Source organism: Pezoporus wallicus, unplaced genomic scaffold (genome assembly GCF_028554395.1).
Source record: "Pezoporus wallicus isolate ANWC-B61680 ecotype Strahan unplaced genomic scaffold, APGP_CSIRO_Pwel_v1 scaffold_2584, whole genome shotgun sequence".
NCBI lineage: Eukaryota > Metazoa > Chordata > Aves > Psittaciformes > Psittacidae > Pezoporus > Pezoporus wallicus.
Genome location: NW_026642851.1, coordinates 1,359,596 through 1,377,822, shown reverse-complemented (window position 1 = coordinate 1,377,822; position 18,227 = coordinate 1,359,596). Strand labels below are relative to the sequence as shown.

The window sequence follows — 18,227 nt, the reverse complement described above, 5'->3', positions numbered from 1 at the left end:
CTTGGATACTTGGAATAATGTCAGCACCCTGACCTGAATTCAGAGCAATACATCTGTCATCCCACAGTATGCCACTGGTATCAGTTGACAATGTAGTTCACTTTTTGTCATCAATCTTCCAAAACAATTAAATTCCATAAACTTTTTCCTGACCAGTTGATCCAGCCCTTTGAAATGCACAAAAGATAATGCTGTGCCTCATGAAAACTCTGGACAATCTATCAGTGGTTACTCTTCACAGCTTTCACAACCTCTGCCAGCCCAGAAAGTCTTCAAACAGCAATGAGAAAAGCCAGGAGACCTCACACTAATTTTCATGACACATCCCTTTGTTTAATCAAACTGTGGGTCACACACAACACAAAGTACACCAAGGCTTTCAAAGCCATAAAAGAACTGTAGACTCCCATTCTGTATAAAAGTTTCTAAGAACACTGAAGGAAAATAGTGAATTTTTGTGCATACTTTGCTAAGCTCCTTCCATCATTTTCAAAAGCTCATTGCCCTCTTTCCACCTTACCCCACCCATCCACAAGAAAAAGGGAAAAAGCTGGTTTACTATCTTTAATTTGTCAATGGCATACAGAATAAGGAAGTAATAAGTGCTATTTTAATTCTACATTATTTGGGTTAAATATTTAAACACTTGAGAATTAAGTGGGTTTGGGCTATTCTCATAACTGAGATACTGAATCTGTAAGTTACATGCAATAGAATACCAAAAGCAAATTGCAAGAGGTTTACAGCTGCTATCATAGAATGGTTTGGGTTGGAAAAGACCTTAAGATCATCTAGTTCCAGCCCTCTGCCATAGGCAAGGACACCTCATATTACACCGTGTCGCCCAAGGCTCTGTCCAGCACTGGCCTTGAATGCTGCTAGGGATGGAGCATTTACTACCTCTCTGGACAACTTGTTCCAGTGCCTCATTTTCTTTACTGTGAGAAGAGAGAAGCCCAAAACTTTTGTAGCACAGTGTTTACAATGCAGAAAAGCCTGAATCCACTGCTTCACACCAGTCAGTCTTGAAAGAAAAGATGCAGACCGAGTAACTGATTTGGGCGTGTGAACAGAGTAAAAGCATTTGTAGGAAGTTTGTTGTTGTCATGTTTTTCTTCCTTTTAAATAGCATCAACATGGGACTAATTCATGATCTTTACAAAGTAGTTTCCAGTTAGACTGACACACAATGGCACACAGCATTAGACAGGTGAAGTGACAGGAAGGAGGAAGGCTGACTTGATGTCAGTGACAAAAACTATTTTAATGGAAATGTGAAATTATTCAAAAATTTCTTCCCCTAAACACGTGAAGATTTCTCTAGTCAGATTCAGACTGCACAATGGGCTGAGAGCAGGAATCAACCAGACACAGTATTTTTACATACCACAGTTTTTTCTAATGGCTTTTCATACTCAGTGCCTCACTTAAGGGCTTCTTCTGCTAAAGATTTGTTAAATCAGTGATGTTCCATCAAACAGTAGTTGTCAAACATGATAAAAACCTACAATAATAAAATACGTGACCAAGAGGTTTTAGTAGCCTGGGTTCCAGGGCAGACTGGAAATGGTTCATACTCCCAAGGCAAAGAAAGATGACAATAATAATGAACAGCCTGCTGTTAGTTCAGTAATACTAATTTTCAGACCTCTTTTCTGCTATCCTAAAATCAGACCTATCTATCAGGTCATGGGATGGATGGATGAGACAGGAAAGTCACTTAACAAAGCATACATGACAACACTAGACTGCTACTGCAGAAAATACCTTTAAATTGAGTCCTGTAAATAGGGAGCCTCCTGCCCTGGTAGTGATACAGGACAACATCCTAGTCTCTTTCACACACCGGTCCAGAGACTCAACTAAGAAGGTGTAGTGGGCATCTGGCATACATGAATTGCAGAAAAAAACCCACAAAGCAACACCAGAAACACACAAAAGTTGGAAGAAACATTAAGGCAGGAGATCTCCCTTCTCAATGTAGGAAACCACCATGTGTGCACACATTTGAACACAGACCTCCAAACTAGAGCTGCATGCACTGACACAGAATATCTGTGTCAGGATCCTACCAATGGCCTTTTATGTTTTAGAGATGTTATCTGCATTTTGATTAATACCTATCAGTCCTTGACAAAAGATATAGTCAGATGCCGCTCAAGCTACTCCAACACTGAATAATTTGCTCTGATTTATTCCTTAAAAACTATTCTATTTTACCACTTCACTTAGATGAAGTGAGCACATTTGCTAACTTCCTAGAATTAAACATCCATTGAGTGAGGCAAAACCCCAAAACCCCAAATAAGTGATAAGTCTATTGCCTGAGAGAGTTCAGGCAAGTTGGGATAAGAAATAGCAACATAAATATGAAGACAATTAGAATTTCTTCCTCCTACTGGCTGGATGATTGGCATTTGGCTCGGGATCATCCTTGTGAGAGCATCCTCCCCTGTTGACTAGGAGCACTTTTAGGCAGCATGCAAACGCCATCAGGAAAAAGGCAGAAAAATGTGTGCTCTTCTATGACTCTATATTCTGAAATCTACAGACATTTTCCCCAGTGCACAAAGAAAGAAAAACAAAGAACAGAATGCTAGTTGTTGTTCTCTCCTCATCTCCTTGCAAAGCTAGCACTAGAAAGAAAAAAAGACTCCAACCTGCCAAGGAACCTTCTTTGAACCTTCCATTTCCTGTTAAGTTTAAACATATTCTCTTTGACAGAAATGAAACTGGGCTCTAGGAAGGAACATTTCTAAACCCTCAGTAAATAAAGATCAGGTAGTATTCACCTACAGAAACCGAAATATGTTAAAAGATAAATACAAAACTGTGCATGAAGCTGGAAAAATCTGTGGTCAATGGCATTCACTACAATAATCTGAATTCCAGTAAATCAATTTCACTTACGAAGGAAGTACCAACAAGATTACAGTGGCACAAATGAAGAGAGAGGAAGAATAAACTCTACTGGGGAAATAACAAATGGAATTCTCATCCTTCTCCTGAAGTTTTCAGATAAAAAAAAATTTGTTCAACTATATCAGAAGCATTCAGAGTTTGATCCCCTACACTTCCCACCCTGTACAGGTCCACAACCGCTCAGAAATGTTGTTTTAAATTTGCTCAGCAGATGTTTAGCTCAACAGCCAAGGTTTTAACACTTCAGAGCACTAATTACATAAAGGCATATGAAGGAAGAGGGGGGAAAAAGTCTACTTCTACCCGTTTATAAGGTTGTCTAATAACTGTGGTCATCTAGTTACATGACACTTTCTTCCATATCTCTGGAATTAAGGTTGCTCTTTGCAATTCTTCAATTGCCCTAATCATCAAGGATATAAAAATCATAGCTGTAAAAAGCACATGTATTACTCTTCTGATAGGTTCCCATAATTGCAAAAATAGCCTTTAAAAGCCTTGAAATTTTTATACTCATGAGATTTATTTTTTTTAAACTAGAGTTTAAGAGTTTGAGAGTGTATTATCTTCACATGGGATTGACTTACGGTGGGACCTGAAGACTGGAAAAAAATTAAAGACTACTGCTAATACCCTTCAAGTAAAACTATTTTCTTAATATTTCTGTTTTGAACAGAACACATAATCAAGTTCCAGCTATATAAATTGTAGCTAATCTCAGCTAATGATAGTTCAACAGATAACTACAACTCTAGGATTATCATTGCTGGTTTACCAGAATTTAGACCTTGGCAGGTGAATTTAATTCTGTATTCTGGCAGCTTTTAGAAAACAGGATAAGCTAGTCTAGAAGCATTTAATGCACTTATTTAAAAAGGTCAGGTTTTGAAAGACTCTTCTTCAATTTACAATGCATCAGTCATCATCTGCCTCCCTGACCAGTCTGTTTTGCTGTCAGACATTCCTGTCTCAGATACCCAAGAGAGATGCTGAAGTAGTACATTCATCTGCTTCCTGTGAATCACTGCACTTCACAAATAAGGTGATCCTCCATGTCTGAATAAAGACACACCTGCGCATTTCTCCCCACATTACATCAAATCTAATTAATCTAGCAGTATGCTGCATTGTCAACATCTTTTTTCACTCTTTGCACCTATTTTTAATCAAAGAGAAGTAACAATAATTAAAACAGCACTAATATGACTGGGAAGTCTTCACCTGCCATAAGGACAGTTTGTGGAGCAAGAATTAACAGTTTCAAGAACTGTTATCTGTCCTATTTGCTGCAATTACAACTACCCAAAATATTAATGGTAAGAATGACAAAAGTGTGGAAAGACTAAGGAGACAAAAATCTGGAACATCTACTGAAAACAGGAGGCTATTTGGACACTAGTTGACTGACAGCTTGGGTGAGAACCAAAATTCTCAGCTTTCACAGCAAACACTGTGGCGTAACTATGCCCTACCTAAAACAAAATGAAGCTCTAACTGATGGCAAGGCCCAGATTCCCAAAAAGTCTACATCTAAATTCAGTAAACTCAAGCAATGGTGCTTGAGAAGAATCACAAACTGTGAGGCTGAATCACAAACTGAAAGGCTGCTGTGGGGACAAAACACTCTTTATCCCACATGCGGGAGATGTGGAGAGTAAAGAAAATGTGTCACTTAAGAATGGAAACATATTTTAGAATAAAGCAATCACAAGTTGCAGTAATACTATTTATCACGATAACCTTAAATTGGATAAATTTTGGAAATATATTTGAGTTTCAAAAAAAAAAAACAAACCACACAGTAAGGACTCCTATAAAAGGTCCAGCTGCCTGTTCTCAAAGGGATATTAACTTCCCCCCAGCTCTGGTCCAAAGTCTTTGAGACTGAGTCTCCTGCTGAAGGGATAAATAAAGCAACAACATTATTTGTGCTAACATGGACTGGCTGGTAGGGAGCAAGACTGACGTGATGTGGAAGTCACAGCCATAAAGGCAAAAGTAACCTTAACACAAATGCATGAAATGTATTTGTAACTAGGCTCTTCATTTTTCTCTTTATACATTTTAATATGGATAATTCATAAAATGCCATATTGCTTAACAATTCACATGTGCCATCAGTAATACAAAATCTACCAATCTAAGAATAAAATCATAAGGATTACTGCATCATGTGCAACGTTCCATCATCTTCACCATTAATGTCACTCCCCTTTACTCTCCCACATTTTTAAAGGGAGAAAAATGCCTCTGAGTTAGGATTTCACCAGCTGCCTGACTCCTGCAGCCTAAGACTGCAGTCATCTTCTGTGTGTGGTGTTTAGCTATAATTCATCAGCACCGCTAGAAAAACATGTAGGGACCAGCCAGGCTAATCAGAGCAAATGCAACCATAAACTTGCCTAAAACAAGAGGCAGTTATTCCTTCTACAGCAAAGTCAGTTCACATTTGAATGCATAAATAAGCCAATCAGAGACATATCTTCCAAAAACCAGAAACAACACAACACTAAATCATTTGCAAGGGCAGTCTGATTTTTTTATTTCTGCTTCCATGGAAAATTCACATCACAGTTTGCCTTTCAAAAACGCTTCCATCAGTACAGTTACTTGGCTACATAGAGAAAATGGGACAAAAGACTTTCAAAGAATTTAATATAAATACTTAAGAGGAAAATGGTGACATAGTTTTCTTGGTGTTTCAGTTCCATTTTTTACTTTCCTGCTTCTGAACATTTACACTGACTGTTGCCCACTGGCATTTAAATAACTAGTGGGTGTATCAGTTGACCAATTACTTCTATGACAACCTCACAATTTTGCCTATGCAAAACTTACAGTTACATCCCCATGGCTACGCTCTTGCACCATGCCTCTTACATTTAGGGAAAAAGCTCTAGCATCTCTGTGGTTATAGCACCATGAGACAAGCACGAAGGGCTCTCAGTGAACAAACCACCTGATCCACAGCAAACAGCACACCTAATTCTAGTAAAAAAAAATTTCTTCTCATTTCTCTGCTGAGCAGTGGAAAATGCACAAATATCTATAAATGCAAGGCAGTAAAAGGTTCTACAGTTGTCATACAAGACAACCCTTTGCACATTTCCAGCTTAAGGCATTTCTGTGCTCAGCGCTACATTAGAGCATGCCATCCACATAACTTTATGGTGCTTTGCTAGAAAAGCAGCATATTATTACTGTTATAGTTTCATATTAGGGAACTGATATGATTTAAAGAAAGCAAAACCAATTTAAGTATATATATTATAAAAAAGAAAAAAAAAAGCTGGTCTACTTCTTGCCAAGTCAGTTAACTACCCTAAGTACTCACTCCAGCACCATTACATTACCCTACTACTGCTACTGAATGTTTACTATTATCCATGTTGAATCACAGCTTCAGGTCTACCACTGGCTTTTAAAAATCACAGTAACCTGGTTCCTGGTTCAGGAAACAAACAGGTATCTCTCCATGTCAACCCAACCAATAAAACAGCTACAGAAAGTTCAGCCAAGAGACAATCAGCCCAGTATCATTAGGAAGGCAAAACAGGCAAAGAATCAGTCACAGACGCCTGGTCCAGCCTACATTTGGACCCCCAAAAAGAACTGTCATCCTCCTAAAACTATGAAAGCAATGATGATACTAAGAAGATATAAGAATTATTTTTAAAAGAGTTGGCTGTCTGGGCACAAGTCTGCCACTCTCAGTGCACTCTATATAAATAAAAAGTATGTTTGTGTATTTGCAAACTCCACTTTGCTCGGCCTCCAAGGGTCAGACCCATCAGCACGCTCCATTACCTCAGTCACAGCATGATGCAAGAGACAATCCTTGTATTAGCAGAAAGGTACATGCAATTTAAGATTTACAGGATGCCAGAAGTCCCACCAAGGTGCATATCCAGAACAGCCACAGGCCTGGCTCAGCATGTACAGACAGTTCAGGCCCACTGATCAGGCATCCTCACTCAGCCCAGCAACCATGAATGCAACACATCTAATGTGCATTGGCTTAGCTGTAGCAAGCATCAAGCACCACAACCCTCTGAAACTGTGGCATGTAGACGTAACATGAATGCAAAATACATAAACACCACTGAATCCAAAAAATCCAAATCTTCCCCCCTCCCAGATAGGTGCCCTAATTCTTAGCAACAGAACTGGGTTCTGGCCCACTCCTCTTTTTGCCTTAGTCCTTGTATTGCTAACTACAACAGAGATTAAGCCTTGCTGTTTGAAGATCCTCCTGGGACACCCCCAGCTTTTTCATTTCCCATTGGCTGACTTAGATGCTCCCTAGTCAGCACACTGGCTGTTGTGGTATCTGTTCCAGGCCACCTCAGACAGGTTTCCTAATTCTACTTACAAAGCCAAGTGGATAAAAGTTAGGCAGGGAGATGTTCATCTAGAGAACACCAAAAAACTCTTATTCGCCTAAACTCCAGGCTCTGGTTTTCACATGGCCAAAAGTACGCCACGGAGTAAGGCAGATCTTCAAGGAGACCCAAAAAGTGAACTTACTGGTCAGTATAGAAACAGTTCTTGCAGGTTGCCTAGGCATGCAAGACATCGGAAGCATATGAACCCAGCAGCTGAGGTTGGGCACCCCACAACTATCCAACCAGAGTAGTCTGATCAGGCTTGTGGCAAACTCTGTTCCTTCTGTCTCTTCTCCAAACATAGTTTGGTGTACACATGTTCACTCCTCCACTCTTGGATGTTTCTTTTTTGACTACTTTAGAGAAGAAGAAAAATTCCAACAACCCACTCCTTATGGGCAATTTCATCTTTTAACACAGTGGATTTTGCGCAGGCCAAGTAACGTTTTTGGTAAAGAGTATAACTGCAATTGAATGTTTCTAAGGTACTGTAAATAGCATGAAATTATTTTAAAATGTTATGAAAACGGACAGTGTTCCTTTAAGTGTTTTAACCAAGCTTAAGTTGAAATTGCTTTATTCCAAAGCAATGGAAGATAGAGTGTTTTTATAAAGACCTCTTATCTCCCTGCAAATGACTGATTTACAGATACTTGCCAAAAAGAGAAGTCACCAGAAAAAAATGTAACCTTACATTTTACTATCCTTAGTTATCGCTAGTTATCTACCACCATAAAATATCATGTTTCTGAATATCGTGCTGTAGCTGAAGCGAAGTAGCATGATTATCAGAGTCACAGTAGTGCCCAGAGGCTTCATGCAAGTTCAGGTTTGGCACCATACAAACATACAGGCTCTATTCAGTATGATGATGCCATTCTACAGCCAAAGCAGAAGCAATTCCACAGGTCAAAAGCAAAAATTAAGCTAAGCAGCATATTCATGCCATCTTCCAGGAAATACAGTACCACATACCTCCTTCTCATAGTCCTTGGACAACATAGATAAATAAAATAGATACTGGCCTAAACAAGCTGGTCAGAAGACACACTGTTATCATTCAGGGCTGTAAGCTTGTCTACATTATAGAATCAGGGAGAGCGCCTTTAACATATCATTTGAAGCACACTTGGAAGAGCTTCTCTAACATCCTGGAACACAAAGCTGCATAGAAGGAGAAATTCACTTCCCGAAGCAGTAAGATCCAGGTAACTTTAAATGCTTTCCCATGGACATCACAACAGACGAGATGCATGTAAGGATATACACATAAGTGCTGGGTCCAGTAACACTCTGCTAGAGCTAGACATGAAGTGAGGTCATCCAGCAAATCCTCTTACAGGGACATCATAATGGAAAAGAGCAAGTTTCAAAAAACTGTAACAACTACTGGCAGCTGCAACACGTGATCCCATCAGTACCTCTCTAACATACTAAAGACATAAACCAACCTCTTTGACCACCTCCTCTTGCCCCTACCTTGCTCTGACAAGGAAGGGAGGAGGAAGGGGGGGTGGAAGCAGCACAAGGAAATATATAAACTCAGTTGAGGCAAAACCCCCAGTGTAATAACTCAGTGTTCACTGCAGAAGAGCGCTGTATGGATTTTTTCCACAATAGTTGCTCCATGAGTGTTTTCCCTGGAATTATTCTTGACACTGGGCCCCTTAATTTGCTGTGCACCTCATGGCACTAGGACTCAAGTAGTCCTCCTAGGGGTACATGTCATAAGAAAAGACCTGTGCAGTAAAAGAAACAGAATGAAACCAAACACACAAACAATTGTGTGATTTGTTTGGACAAAGGGAAGAGGAATAAATTATCTGCTTTCTCCTCTGTTTCAGTTACAGACAGCATGCATACTACTTTGCACTTAGAAAAGGTCTTAAGTTATCAGCACTCACAGAAATACAGTGTCCCTTTAACAGGCAAATTCTAGTCTCTTAAGAAGTCAAGATGCAGTAATAAGTCATAAGCAGCATAAATACATGTTTTTTTTCTGAGGGGGAAAGTGGAAAAAAGAGTTTTATGATACATAAGGTGTCTTAAGAATTTACACACTCATGTGCAGTTCCAAAACTACACATCAATGAGTGATGTGTGTAACTGCACATCACTTTCCACATGGATCTTATGTGGTGCTATCACACCACAAAAAATTTACTGTGGTGCCATTAAGTGTCATGATGCTATTCATTCTAGAGTACACAAATTCATTGATGCTTCAGGGAAACAGATTGCTCTCTCCTTACTCACCAACCACTTCCCCCATAATTTTGATCTCACCGAGCAGCTGGAACCTGTCCATAAGGGACTCTACTCCTCTCATGGACACAGTAGCCCATCACAACCCTAAGATCCCTCACCTGTTCCTTTCTGAGGACTCAACAAATCCACATGCAATGAAATGCAATGCAATTCTTCTCTTCCAATTTGCTGGAGGAAGGGAAGAATGGCATCATGGAGAGCAAGAGTGAATTCAGTCTATTCTCAGGCACCCCCACCCTACTGATAGCACAGGGGAGAGGAGCACGGGAGGAGACGAATGAAGAGGCATGATGGAGCTGTAAGATGCACAAAGGGACACACCGGGTGTGAATGGAAGCAAAATAATCAAGGTGGCATGGTTGCACCAGCATCTAACAGTTCTGGCATTGTTTGAAATCATATTCACCTAGAATTGAATTGCCATGGTGTTTGTATTTCAGCTATTGCTTATCCAGACCTCATTAATTCATACCATTCAGTGCAGGAATTGGATCATTTTGGACACAAAAAGGCCCACAGAGCCAGGGGCAGTGGCATCAATATTTCATCAAACTCTAATTCATTCAAGGTGATGCCTCTTGCAGGACTGGGTTGTTTAGTGGGAAATGTCTGACTACATTAACACCAAGACATACAAGGAACCTGTGATGGCGACAAACTATTTTTGATATTTAAAGTTTAGGATTTTATAGGTAAATATGGCAGCAACCAGAAAGAATATATAATTGATACAGCTTTCTTAGGAAATAGCCCCAGAAAAACACAAGCACAAAGAGAACTAAAAAAAAAAAATTGTTAAATATAAAAAACCTGCAAAACAGATATTCTTTACTTTGCATTAGAAACATTCCAAATATTACCATGTAAGTAAAATCCGCAACAAATTTCTTCGTGTTACCCTACTGACATATTTTTGACAGGCATTTGTTCTTCAGAAAACTTACACATGCACTTAAAATTAAACATGCAAGTAGTCCCACCAGGTACTGATGTAAGGTTCATGCCTTCATTTGAGCAGTCATGCTACAACTAGATTTTTCACATGTAGTGTCGGTGTTCACTTTGTTCATAAGACAACAATCTTAAAATAACTCATACATTCTGAGTAATAGAGGTAACCAGTATGTGCCCAATGGATAAAAGTTCACCCATGCACAATTACATTAGAAATCAGAGATATTCCACAGTATTTAAATATCAACTCATATATGAGTACTATGCAGTTCAAGACAAGTGTCAAAATTTATTCATACGCTGTCCATAGCAGAGATGAAGTTTAATGGAGTACAAGTGCTTCCAAGCTAAATCCACTGCTTTTACACAGTTTCCAATTGTTTATCTACTTTAATCTATCTATCTATTGAAATTATTTAAGTTTGGAATTTTCATTAATGCAATTTTTAACTGTTCTGAATGTAGCTCAGTGGTTATGAAAGACAAAGTTTAAATATAATATATATGCAAGCTCCAATCATAAATAACCATTTCTGATCGTAAGTTGAACAGACAAAAGTAGCACCATGGTAAAGGTAAAATTTGCTGTGGAAAGAGGTCTCCTTGAGAAGTACCTTAGAACTTCCACTGAAAATAAGTTTATATTTTACCAAGCAGCAGGACTTTAGAAAGATAGCAAATCACACTTGGCACATGCATAAGGTAACAGCTATACCCAGAACTGTGTAGCAGTACATGGACCAAAGGTAGTTTACATTCACACAACAGGCACAGTTAATTTTTCTGTAAAATACACAGCAGATGAATACCAAGGGCATTAACTAGACTATGTAACTTCTCTTTACAAGTATCTGGATAATGGGCAAGGAAACTTTATGATTACATTGTTAAAATGTAGTCACACTCAAAATGAAGAACTAGAGCATGACACACTACATAGAACATAATTATTGCTCTGTACATTCATTACCATAAAGGCTTTCCACATAGCCTGTTTTCCCTGCAATTCAGAGAAAGAAGCCAGTACCTAGGATGGTAATTTAGTTACCAATGGGGTAAAAATTTACTGCAACATCTCAGCTGTGTTTTTACTGGCAATTTGTGCAAATATAATTTACGGTGCAATTTTCACAAAACACTTTCAGAAAATGTTTTCAAAGATTAAGAAAATATACTGATGTGCACTACACACTGTTTAAAACGTTGTATAAATTGCAAGACACTGAGTAACATACAACAAAGAAAATAAAATGGCATTGTTGGGGAACTTTAAAGATTCCATACGTAAACATTTTGCCCATTTCTTGATACTTGAGTGCTTAACTATGCGGCCTTAACAGTATCCCGTTTGGGTTTTCCTTCTGACAGACTGAACTCCTGGAGTCTGCTTAAAATGTCAGCATTTGAAATCTTGCAAGTGAAGCACAATTACATTCAATCCCAAAGACTCAAATGTCTAAAATGTTATAATAAAAAAATTAAAGGTAGCAGTCATGCAGGATACTGACAAGGAAAAGGTACTGAAAGGATTTTAGAAAAATCATTCGACTCACCAGTCCATTGTTTGGCTGAGGTGAAAAAGGCAAACATTACTGAGATGCATCAGTGGGGAAGTTAGAACACAAATCAAGGCCCGTGCCTGCAAGCACATGTGAATAACTTCAGGCCCAGAAACTCTTTACATGGCAAAGTTATTCATATGTGTGCTTGCAGAACCTGAGCTCAGACTCAGTTATCAGAGTACAAAATGCTACTTACATTTTGCCAGTGACTTCAATAAAAATAGAAATTCATCAGTGTTTAACAGCAACTCTTTCACCTCAGGAAGATAAAAACCCTTGAAGTCTCACAAGGTAACTTAATAATTAATCCATTCTAGCTGCTCCTAGTTCTGCTTTTTTTTTTTTTTAACATAAGTCTCTCAAAACACGTTCAAGCCTGCAGCTAGAAGCCTTCTTTTGAAGCTATGAGGGCTGTAAACACTGCAGTACAAAGCGCTGTATCTCCATCTTGCAATGCACCAAGGATGCTCATGACACTAGTGACAACCCATTACTCTCTTCATCGGGTATTTCTCTGCCAAGCCTGACATAATCAGAAACCTACGATATTCAATTCAGTTCCTCCTTAACTGTGAGCCTTTCCAACATATGCTTGTATAGATTCTGGTGATTTGAGCTGTGTCATAAGCCAAGCCAAAAGAAGGACACCATGCAACCATGTATCATAGTGCACACATTTCTACCTGATTAGACAAACATTTATCACATGTACCACATTTTTAAAGCATATGTGACTAGTGTGGATTCAAATGCATTGCAGATTAAGAACTGCTGCTTGGAGAGGAAAAGATGAATAACAGGTTCATAAATTCAGTGAATGGAAGACTTTTAAGTCTTTTAGCAACGATAGTTTGGTAAGATGCAACTGATGCGCTGTGTGCATGAACCAGTGGGCAATCCAAAAGAAAAAAAAAAAAAAATCAACAAAGCTAGTCAGGGCAATTAAGATTTATAAATAATAAACATAATATTTGGGGATGACTGTTTCATATACCCTAGCAAAGAGGAATCCCATATTGCCCAGCCCATTAAAACAGCACGCATTCCCAATTACCCAAGTTATTAGTGAGGTAGGTGCTGACAGCAGCTCTGTCATGGACTCACCGAGACAGCAGAATGCATGACTGCTCACACCAAGCACACGTGAAGCTTTGCGTTTTTTAGGGAAGTTTTATGATGTTTTCTTGATGCAAGTCTCATCACTGACTCCAACAAGACCAGGATATGGCTCAATTTAAGTCTCAGTATTCAATAAATGAAAGCCTAGTAGTAAGTTTTGAAACACCAAAACCACACAGAATTTTATCTGCCATTAGAAGTGGAATACCTAACTTTTCATATGGCTTTGATCCAACTAAAGGCTAATTTTATTTTTTTTTCTGAGGTGGAAGTGTGTTATTAAACAACTGATTATAAAGTATTTCAATTAATTTATCCTTCTGAAACAGCAGAAAACCCTAACAGGTATCAGACAGGAGAGCATTAAGAAGCAATACTTTTTGGAAATTATAACTGAATGTGAAAACAGAAGGTAAAAACAGGTATATGGGGAAATGGGAGAAAAAGCAAAAGTGGACCATCATGCTAAGACCTGCAAGGGCGCCAACATCACTACCTATGGCGAGCCCCATGAGGTCCTGACCTGCCAGCCGCTGTACTAAGGACCTGCATCCTCTCCTCAAAAAAATAGGTGTGCACATAACACATACGGATATATATGTTTATACATGTCTATACTGTGTAAGTATGTGTCCAGAGGGGCCTTCACCGAGGCACGGCTGGGCCTAACAGCGCTCGGAGGAGCTGCCGGCAGGACAGCGTGGGGGCCGCACCGGTGAGGGCCGCCCGGCCCGGCGGGACCAGCTACCTTGCACCCCGCAGGCAGCACCCGCGAACGGTGCATGGCGAGAGAAGCGCAGGCCCGCTCCCCGCGGCTGGCAGGTGGGGATCTCCGCGCTGCCCGGCACCCTACCCGGCCCGGCCCGGGCGCCCCTCGGCCCTGCAGCCCACCCGTCTTCTGCCTCCTCCACCGGGGCCGCGGCGCCGCGAGGAGGAGCAGGCGCCACCCGCCGGGTTTCGCCAAGGACAGGCCCGAGGTCAAACGCGGCGGCCGCCTGCCTGCCTCCCGCCGCGGCCCCTTCCCCGCCGCCAACGGCCGCGCTGGCGCACGCCGGGAGCTCGCCGCCCGCGCCGCCTCCCCGCCCGCCGCCGGCGGTGACTTACCTTGGCAGCCATGCTGTGCCCGGCGCGGCCACCCCCTTCCCGTCCCTTCCCTTCCTCCCCTCCCCTCCCTTCCGACCGCGGCAGGCAGCTTCCCCGCCTGCGCACCAGCCCGCCAGCGCCGGCCGTCACCGCTCTCCCAGGCACGGCCCATTGGCTGCACCCCTCCCGGGCCGGCTGCGGCCCGCGTGATCGCCCGTCCCGGCACGGCCAGGCCCCGCGGCGGGTAGCGGGTCTGCGGTCAGCGGGGCGAGGCGCCGGGAGGTGCGGCCTCAGACAGCAGCCGGCTGATGCCGTTTCGGGGCGGGCATTGCTTCTGCCCGGTGAGGGACACCCGATTTGCCTCGTGTCTTCTCCTCAGCTTATGGATGGTGGCCTGGCATCCTCCGGGTCACCCCAAGGGCACGCGGAGCCCTGAGGGACTCTGCAGCCCCTCTGGCTGCTGGAGAGACCCAAGTGACCGTGTCACCTATTACTGACTTCTATTATTTACACGAGGAAATGCCTCCGGACACCTGGGCAAGCAGTGGAAGGATGGGAAACGCCTTCACAGAGGTGATGCTGGTGTTGCACCCCTCAGCAAATCCTGCCCAGAGCTGTGTACCTCTGTGCAAGTCAGACTGCTGTTTGAGGGATCTTTTATCCAATTGCTGTATCCCAAGGCTTCGTTCTAGGATGTCCCAAGAATGAGCCATACTTTCAATGCTGGTTTAGGTCCTAACCCAGTGTGAACGTGACACGTAAGCAGCCCCACTAGAGTCCACAGCTGTACCCAGGGTGACCACAAGTATGGCACACTCAGCCTCACAGACAGTCTGCAGACTTGTCTACAGACAGCCTGTCTGCGCGTGTTTGGCAGCATACCACTTGGCACACAGGCTGTGACCAGGGCCCTCCCGATGCCCACTGTGACTGGCCTCAGAGCTTCTGGCTCTTTAGGGGATTTTAGGCTGACCTGAGGTTGGTAGTGCGGACTTGTGCATGTAACTAAAGGGTACTTATAAGAGTAGCTTAGGGGTGAGGTTTTGTGTTTATAATGGGGTATTGAGTTAGTCATAGCTTTGAGGTAGATCTTCCAGCATTTTCACTAAAGAGAGTATCGTAAACATATTAAAAAGGTGAAGGATCTCCAAGACAGATCTGTTACATTATAAATCAGAAGAGTTAACTCTTTAATTGTTTTTAATTGTTTAGAGGGAGACAGTATAGAAATGGTGCAGATTCATAAATGCATCTGCCCACTATAAATCTTTGCAGGATGGGTCTTTTTATGTTTGCTTTCAATCCAATGATTAAATAACATGATGGTTTTCAGCAATTTGTATAGTCTTCTCATGTTCCTTGAAAGTTTCTTCCATCACTTGCAAGGCCTCCTTCAATTTTAATCAGCCTTCCAATCTGCTTCTTGTAAAAACCCTCCCACTCACTGCATTCTCTTCTGTTTTCTACCTGCCCCACATCCATGTGCCTGCTGCATGTGCACAGCTGTTCCCTGAGACAGCACAGCCTTTTTCTTCTTGCTGCATCTCCCTGACCCAGAAAACAGTCATTAGAGCAGCAGACTTGGAGCCTTCCTCCAACCACACCTTTTCAAATGAACACGAAAAACAGATTATGTAGTGCCTATCTGCAAACTAGATAAGTAAATACTGTCACCTTGTCATAAATGAATAGATAATAGCAGTCCATTTATAAACAACAGAAAACAATCTTGGATTATTTTAATAATACCACTAAGAAGAGAAAAATGACAGGGAGAAAATAGCATAAGAATTGTCTTAGAATACAAACACAACATTCTGTGGCTATACAGAAGCCAGGATATTTAGATATGAGGCTGAAAGTCTGTCCTATTGAGCTTTATTTTTGTGCAAACAGGCTTCAATGGGATTTTTTTTTCCTCGCATATTAATACTGCTAAGAAAATCAGTACAGTTTAGAGCCCAGTCCAACCTGACCTTGACTGTTTCCAGGGATGGGTATCTACTACCTGTTTGGGCAACCTGTTCCAGCGTTTCACCACCCTCACTGTAAAAACTTTTTTCCTTATATCTAGTCTGAATCTACCCATCAGGTTGGATGGGGCTCTGAGCAGCCTGGTTTAGTTGAAGATGTCCCTGCCTACTGCAGGGAGAGTGGACTAGATGACCTTTAGACATCCCTTCCTGTATTAAGTCTGAATCAGCTTAATTTCCCAGTCTTCAAGAGCTCCAGCTGCCCCAAGTCCTGCCTTCAGCAGTGCCTTGGTCCTGGCAAGGACCTTAGCCATTGACTAGCTTACATGAAAACCTGAGTGCAATCAGCATAAAGGGTTTGGCCTGGCAGGTCTTTGACCATGTCCAGGTTCTTTATCTTCATAGAAAAGGCAGTGAAGACTACTGTTCACTTTTAAAATGGCATGCAGTATGACTGCGGTGGATTACAGCACTCTCTTTGGCTACATAAGCAACTTGTTTTCAAAGTCCGCTGTTGGCTGAGGTTAGGTTCAGGCCCATGTATCATACTCCTTTCAGTATGTGTTAACCACAAAGCCGTAGACTGCTCTGGGGAATAAGGGAGGAACATTTTTCATTCTTTCTAGTGAAGCTGTGTCATTGTGCAGAGGAGAATCCAAGAACAGCTGGACTGGAGAGAAGCATGACTTTTTTATGTTAAACTGCAAGGGGATGAGTTTAAAATTCTGAGTCAGTTTTCATTACGAAACATATAAACATTTCTTGGAGAAGTTAGGAGGTTGTGTCTCCTCAACCAACATCTTTGTCTTACACATAACACTCAGAAAACTGAGTGCACTTTCAGTCCAGGACTCCCCTCTGCAATGAGAAATGACCTAGAGTTAGCTCCTCCTTGTGCCGTCTTCTTGTTTGTAAATGTGAGAACAGGTTTTGCAGGACAACCTGTAGTTTATTACCAAAATAAGCCACAACCTAGTATCTGGACACTGTCATTGAGGTGAAAAATCAGGCTTTTGACTATTTTCATGTAGAAGAGAGAAAGATAGCTGATTCACAGCTTGTTGTTTTAACTATTAGGGTACTGTATAGCAAAACAACTGTATCTCAGTAGGTACGTACAATCTTTGTTGAGCTTATTAAAGATTAGCCTGGGGAGACTGACAGCCTGGGGCTCATGATTTTTAGCCTTCATAAAAGACTGATAAAGGATCAGCATTTTTCTGTTGACTAGTATAAGGAAGAGCTCAGAGTACTAGCAATTTTGGGTCTTGTTCTGACATTCATAACTCCTATGATTTCTCTTACAATGATCTGGATTCTGCACTGACAGATGTCTGAAATGTAGGCATTGCAGTATGTAGCTTAAAGGCAAGAAAATGTCTTCCTGGATCTGGAACGGTCTGAGGACATCTGGAGAGATCTGGAAAGAACTGGATCTGGAATGATCTGAATGCACCTTGTACCTTGGTGAAAGGTTGAGGTAAAGCAAAGACTGACCCAAGACCCACAAGACTTACGATAGTACCCAAATTATTGAGCTGTTTTCCTCAGTATACCTTCTGTCTGCCCCACAATGTAGTAACTGTCTTCCAGGGAGCTTTTTTGTGTTATATGGATAGCGTGCTCTATGATAACTTACCATAAAACTTGCACCAAGTATGTCTTCCTATAAGTGTAGCTTATTGTACAAATAAACTAGTGGCCAGTGGGAAAGAGCTGAATGTTTGAAAGAAATGAGCACAAGGTTTTCATAAGCAGATTTTATTTAAATAGTCCTTAAAACTCTGTTGACTCCTCTCCCTCAGTGAAGCCTCTAGGAAAGGCATGAATTAGCATTCCCTTCCTTAGGTCAAGGGTTTGGTTAGGGTTTTCTGTTGTTCTGTGTTTTTGTGTTTAGATTGGGGGGGAAGTTCCTTGGGGTTTTTTTTTTGTTCATTTTTAATAAAGGATGTCTGGCTGAT

The 18,227-nt window shown here is 41.3% G+C and overlaps 1 protein-coding gene across 3 annotated transcripts in view; it reads right to left on the bottom strand.

The window, feature by feature from the left end:
- SLC25A13 (solute carrier family 25 member 13) overlaps positions 1-14,418 on the bottom strand; it is a 100,097-nt gene extending 85,679 nt beyond the window's left edge. Inside the window, exons 1-2 of one of the 3 annotated variants that reach the window (XM_057432899.1) lie at positions 14,315-14,397; positions 12,083-12,097 (exon numbers count right to left, since the gene is read on the bottom strand). In XM_057432899.1, the coding sequence (XP_057288882.1) occupies positions 12,083-12,097; positions 14,315-14,326 (27 nt within the window). In that variant the 5' untranslated portion in view covers positions 14,327-14,397. Of the gene's footprint in view, positions 1-8,282; positions 8,325-12,082; positions 12,098-14,314 lie in introns of those variants that run through there. The other 2 variants (XM_057432902.1, XM_057432901.1) reach the window with 2 other exon arrangements.
- Positions 14,419-18,227: the final 3,809 nt, after the last annotated feature.